General features: G+C 42.0%; 1 protein-coding gene across 2 annotated transcripts in view; it reads left to right on the forward strand.

The window, feature by feature from the left end:
• The window catches only part of znf740b (zinc finger protein 740b), a 6,071-nt gene extending 509 nt beyond the window's left edge, over positions 1-5,562 (forward strand). The window contains exons 2-7 of one of the 2 annotated variants that reach the window (XM_030056306.1): positions 1,917-2,068; positions 2,248-2,478; positions 2,886-3,020; positions 3,143-3,272; positions 4,004-4,122; positions 4,274-5,562. In XM_030056306.1, the coding sequence (XP_029912166.1) occupies positions 2,024-2,068; positions 2,248-2,478; positions 2,886-3,020; positions 3,143-3,272; positions 4,004-4,122; positions 4,274-4,450 (837 nt within the window). In that variant the 5' untranslated portion in view covers positions 1,917-2,023 and the 3' untranslated portion in view covers positions 4,451-5,562. The remainder of the gene's footprint in view (positions 1-1,916; positions 2,069-2,247; positions 2,479-2,885; positions 3,021-3,142; positions 3,273-4,003; positions 4,123-4,273) is intronic. The other variant, XM_030056307.1, reaches the window with a different exon arrangement.
• Positions 5,563-6,252: the final 690 nt, after the last annotated feature.

A 6,252-nucleotide genomic window follows, 5' to 3' on the forward strand; every position in this document is an offset into this window, starting at 1 on the left:
CTTAACGTGTAGCAAGTGCATATTAAAAAAAAAAAAAAATGGGGGCATCATGTTTGGCTGATCAGTGTGCCCTCTTCTGCAAAAACACCAAACCACATGCTTACTAATGACAGTGTGCAACAAAACCCCAAAGATTCTTTATATTTTTATCATATGTGCCTTTTTCTCTGTGTGTGTGTGGGTGAGTAACATGCTAATTTGTTGTCAGTTGGAGCATTAATTAGACAGGGTTTTGTAGTCCTGTCTTTGCCATTGATTTCCTTAATAAGATGCCTGAGGTTTACTTTGAGTTTCATCATGAAAGGCTTCAGGCTGCAGAGTTAGCTGTAGGAGAACCAGCCGGCAAGAGTTGGACTGTGTGGTTTGGTGGTGCCAAAGATATAATGCCAGTTGCATGAAAAAATAATTCACCAGCGAGGTTCTAGTCCTTGTCCTTTCTCTTTTTCATCTTTTTGCATGTGAGAGAAGAGAAGCGGGTGCAGCATTGCTTGTTTTTTTTTTTCCTCTTCTAGTTCTCTGTTGTAGTTACAGTTCGATAATGATGAGAGGGTTGAGTCATGGTTGTAGTTTTTAATACAAAAATCAACAATACACAAAGATCCTGCGCAATAAAGGTTAAAAAATATAGTGAGAGATAATTGCGCTGCTGTTTGGAAATACGCAACATTTTAATAAAATAATGGCCCACTGTGTCAAACAATGAAAAATCTGGCTTATTGTCAGATGACAGAATGAAATGGCCTCTGCAGGATAAATGGACGCAGTGTGCTTCAGTCAGACAGGTCCTTTTCAGGCAACGCAAAAAAAACTTTAAAACTCCGGTCCATATTAACTTGTCATGTGAGAGAATAAAGTTTCATTGCCAGACATCTAGATACAGTACAGCACACTGATACACATGAAAGAATAAGATTATATGAGAATGCAAGATAGATCTACCTCTGCATTCAGGCCATTTGGTGTTTAAATAATGTCTCTCTTTCACTGAAGAAGCTCTCTATTATGAAATCCCCGTATTTGATCATTTATATTTTTGTATTTGTAAGCATAGAAGCTTTTCTATAATCTAAACATCTATCTAAATCATTAATGTTTTCAGAATGCATTATTAAGTGTGTTGAGAAGGCCAAGCACCCTACACAACTCAAATCCTCCTCTTCTTGATGCATACTACACTATTTGTTGGACCAGACGAAGTATCAAAACTGGTTTCGCAGCTGTTTTCTCAAGTTCAGCATGATGTAAATAAATTCATGACTTTATCCCTCATCTGTGTGATTGTGTTGGAAAGTGTTGCTTGACTAGATGTAGACTCAGTCTGTTCTATAGAAGAGCATGCTTTCATGTCTCATGTTGTAAGCTGGAACAGTTGGCCAAACTTGTTTCAACAAAAGCGCTTATAGATTCTGACATGCTTATTAGTGTTGTCAGTATAGCTAAATACCTAAAGCTGAATGAGAAACTGCTTTGGAGTAGGTTTAAACAATCTTCTCTTAATCAGAAGCACGCATGCTCTTTTAGAGACGTTAGCCTTTAATACTTGCATATATCATCTTGTCCAAAAAGTTATTTGCTAGTTTAATACATATATTAGATCTACATAAATGTCTGTAAAAAAGGCAAGGTTGTCTTCATCCTCTCCATCAGCTTTCCTCCTTTTCTTTGATCATTGAATAATCCTTTTACCTGACAGTCCTAGGTTTTCTGTTGCCCATGGGAATGTTTGGCATGCACCAAACCATTGGGGCTTTCTTCAGGTCTGTTAAACTGTACATATAGCAAAGTGCTGGGGCTAAGTTTCTGCTTTGATCCAGATTTGATAACTGATTAAACCTAAACGGATTGGTCTGGCGTCCCAGTCCCTAATTCCAAAATGTAGAAATCTTAGCCTCATGTTGTCATGCCTCTACTTTCAGGCTTTGGCCCCTGATGATTTGGGTGGGTGTTGGTCTCTTCTGTCACCCCTCATCCTGAGTGAAGCCCCCTCTGTTTCCCCAAACACACACGCATTCAAACCACGGCGATGACACACCATTCCAACAACTCTGTTCGAGACCATATGAAATGGGTCAGTGGAAGTCTCCTCATCTACAGAATCACCATCATGCTTTTAGTTTTTGTGTTCCCAGTCCTGGGCCAGTGCATTTCTTCGTTACCCCTGTTCCTCAGTCTCTCCCTGACTCCTTGTCTCTGTGAGGAGTCCCGTGACCCCCTCTCCCTGCTCTGACCTGTTGTTTGTGTTGCTAGGCTGGGTTGCTGGGCTGCGAGGCAGTGCTGTCCAGCATGGCACTGATGCAAGCCAACAGCATTCCAGGCCAGAAGAAGATGATGTCACCACTGGGCCAGGGGCAGAGGGACAGTCCTGAGAGCCACCAAACCCACTCACAGCACAGCCACAGCCACGGGCACCAGGGTCACCACGGCCAGCCGCATCACAGCCACATGGGCCACCCCTCTGCTGGGAGCTGCCCACCCCTGGTGAGAGAGACACATCACGCAGAGCCCCACACTCACCACAAGAGCATCTTTGTTCGCTTTGCATGGAGAAAAAAAACGATAAGGTCCCTCAGAAAGTCTGTTAACACTGTCATTCCGATTCTTTGCATGAACAAATGAAGAGATCAAACATTTTGCAACCTCTTGACATTATGTTAGTCAAGTTAAACAGAAAACCAGAAACCTAACAAACTACAAGCTGACTAATTTTAGCTATAATTCTGTGGTATGTCTTAGCTTGAGGAAATATTGATGTATTTTTCATTGGGCTCACATGATGTGATTATATGATATTATTTATTCCTACACGAATACTTGATTGCTTGTACGAAAAACAAAATGATTGTGTCATTGCAAACTGACCCCCAATGGTATTTTCTCTCCGCAAGTTGATCCGCAAGGACGGGGATTACCACTCATCAAGAATGATGGATGAAAAGGACATGCAAGCAAACCAGAATATGCAACCCAAGAAAAAGCACAAAAAATCAGGGGCATCCAACAAAGTTAAAGAGAAAGTGGAGGTATGGAGTGTTTCAGAAGTGTGTTTTGAGGAAAAGGCAGAATGCAAAGACCTCCCCTTGCTCCTCTAGGCTTAGAACTAACGTTGAAAATGTATGTTTGTTTGTTTGTTTGTTTTTTTTAGCCTATGCTTCCTCCGATGGATATGGGCGATGACAGTTCCCTGAAAGTCCAGAAGAATTTCATCTGTGATCACTGCTATGGAGCATTCCGGAGTAGCTACCACCTGAAGCGACACATACTTACACACACAGGTGAGTCTTCCCGGCTTGCAGGTCTCCGCTTCAGCGTGCTCTTCCCATGGCCTCTGCACTAGCTGACTATGGGCAGCAGGTTTGTTTAATCAGGAGGGGGACCACTGTTTGCTCAGGTTGATTCAAGTGAGAACCTTCAGACTTAACTGACAAAAAATGTGGAATAATAAATTTTCGGAGTAAACATAATTTATCAGTGAGTCGGGCCTATGATGGGAACCATGTTTTTTTTTTCTTCAGGTAAATCTAAAGGGTGCTCACTTACATCAACCCTCTTTAAGAAAGTATTGTGTCTTGGGATGCACAATAATATCGACACATTATCAGTATCGGCCAATATTGTCTTTAAAATGAAATATTGCTATCGGCCTGAAATGAACATTTATGCTGATATGACATGCAGATATGTGAAATAGGTTATATTTGCACTGGTTGTGGTTGTTAGGATTTTCTCAGGGGGCGCATCATCCAAGCCTGTTGAAGTACGATGAATCTTACAATTTTGTCTGAAAGAAAATGTTATATAAAAATACACATGGCATGTTTTGCATAACCTAAGTTGTAGTAGTTTTCTTATTTTGCCCAGTGAGTATCAGATGTTGGCCAAATATGGTATTGTGCATCCCTGATTTTGCAAGCACTAAAAACATACAGAAAAATATCTTGTGGTTGCTGTCATGTTGAATAACTCATCTGTGTTTTTTTTTTTTGTTTGTTTGTTTTTTTTGCAGGGGAAAAGCCGTTTGCTTGTGATGCGTGTGATATGCGGTTTATCCAGCGCTACCACCTTGACAGACACAAGAGGGTGCACAGTGGAGAGAAGCCCTACCAGTGCGATCGCTGCCATCAGGTTAGTGAGCCCTTCTCCCCTGTGGAACTAATGTGCTATCCATTCACTTTTAGAGTTTCTCATAAGATTATACAAGCCCTCTCCTAGCAGTATCAATAGCGGTCTCCTGCCGCCTCAGCTGAAACACACATTTTTCTTTGTCTGGCTCCAGAACTTCTCACGGACAGACAGGCTGCTGAGGCACCGGCGCTTGTGCACAGTGGGGATGAGCAAAGAGGAGAATCAGTCATGCTGTGACAGTCGAGCGTCCGGGTACTCTCAGGACACCCCCGCCCACACAGCCTCCTGGAGCCCCCTACAACCTTCCAACAACCGCCTGACTGTCTGACCCCCAGCCATGCAGAGAAAAACCCCACGGACAGCCGCAGTCCACAGCTCAGTAACGCCGCACACTGGAGCTCAACAATACTGCAGCCTGGCTTGAAGACAACCAAACATTTGTTTGTTCTTGCCAGCACATACTCCGAGCTGGATGGTGGATTTTTGTACTCATTCTTTTTTTTTTTTCATATTTTTTTATTGTTACATTCATGGTACAGGCAAAAGGGGAAGGACTTATACAGGGTCTTGGACAAATGGGTCATGTTACTATGGCAATAATTGAATGACAAACGCACACATCTAGGCTCGTTTGAAGGGTTGCAGGGAAGTATTTTTAGACTATGTGAACTGGGACCTATTGTGCAGTCAGTGTGTATTCCGGTCATAATACACCTCCTTGAATTTCTTTTACCATTGAGGGTCTGTGGCACTTAACCATCAGGCAGTACCTATCAGACATTCTGCTGACATGCAAACAGCCCCGGCAGTGCCTCCCACATTATATGGACAAGAGCTCCTTTAAAGGACATTGGCTGAACACACAGACTCATATGGCCTTTCAGTGTTCAAGTCCTGCTCATCGTGGTTCCCTTGCGCTATTAAAGGTGTTCTAGCTAGTGCTAATTAGTGAATCATCTGAACGGATAGCTTTTGGCCTGTGTTGCCTCAAGGCAGTAATCAGCACTCCTACCTGGTAGATGTCTTCTGCTTAAAACACCTGAAACTAACTTTTCCATAGCCTTTGATAACAATGGTGTAAACATGTCAGGGGGTTATTACAGAATAAAAACAGTCCATCCTATTTTTATTTTGTTTTTAAAGAATTTTCTCATTATACGTGCAAACCTCAAACACACCTCATTGCCTGGGCTTGTTACTGCAATGATGGTTTTGCTGGCTAATGGTGGCACACAATTGATGACAATATCCTGCATTTTAAATTGGTTTAAATGGATTTCATGTCGACATTTCGCACTGATGATGAATGATATCAACAGCATGTGGGCGCCTAGTTCACAAACCTGTGCTGTATCAACTTTGCTGATGATTATGGTGACAGGCTGGCAGGCTTTGTTTGAGCAGCACTGATTGATTGCTTTTTTGTTGTTGATGGGATTTTTTTTTTTTTTTTTTTTAAATCGTTGCTGCTAAAATTCTCTGCAGGACGGAAAGTTAGTCTGCCCATGTAAAACTGTAATGGCGTGTAAGAACTGCCTGTCACAGCAGCCATTTTAAATTGGTTTCTGAATTGGAGATGTAATTTTAAAAGTAGTAATTTTAAAAGAATGCTTCTGTAATAACCCCCTGAACTCTAGAATCCATCATCATCTGTTGTTTTCTAGCTCCTTTTTTACAAAAAAAACATTGTTGGTCTTGTTTTTTTATGACTCGGTGATCATAGGCTCTGTTCAGTGTTCCATCTTTTTAAAATGTGTTTCGGGTAAGTGAGGCTTGGTGCTGCGAGCCCGTGTTCAGACCGTGGTCAGCATCTTGTTTGAAATCTTCTCAAAGACTTGTGATGGAAGAATTTTGCCTGCCCATACTGGAATCAGTTGAAAAGCCCTTGAAATCCTGTCTAAACTGCTGTTTGTAAGGCTGTCTTCACATAGCCGGATCAAGATTAAGTCCTCGGCCTACAGGTATCCTCAGTGGAGACGGGCCTGTCCTTTGAGGAAAATGTCTTGGTCTTGACTAGATTATCCGGCGTTCACAAAACAGCCCGTATCTTTGGAAAAGGAAAATCCAAAAAAAAGTCACACAGGTCTGATCCGCAGATTTTGAGAGCTGACCTCTGTCTTGACCTGCACT

The sequence above is a fragment of the Myripristis murdjan genome, chromosome 7, assembly GCF_902150065.1.
Source record: "Myripristis murdjan chromosome 7, fMyrMur1.1, whole genome shotgun sequence".
Lineage (NCBI taxonomy): Eukaryota > Metazoa > Chordata > Actinopteri > Holocentriformes > Holocentridae > Myripristis > Myripristis murdjan.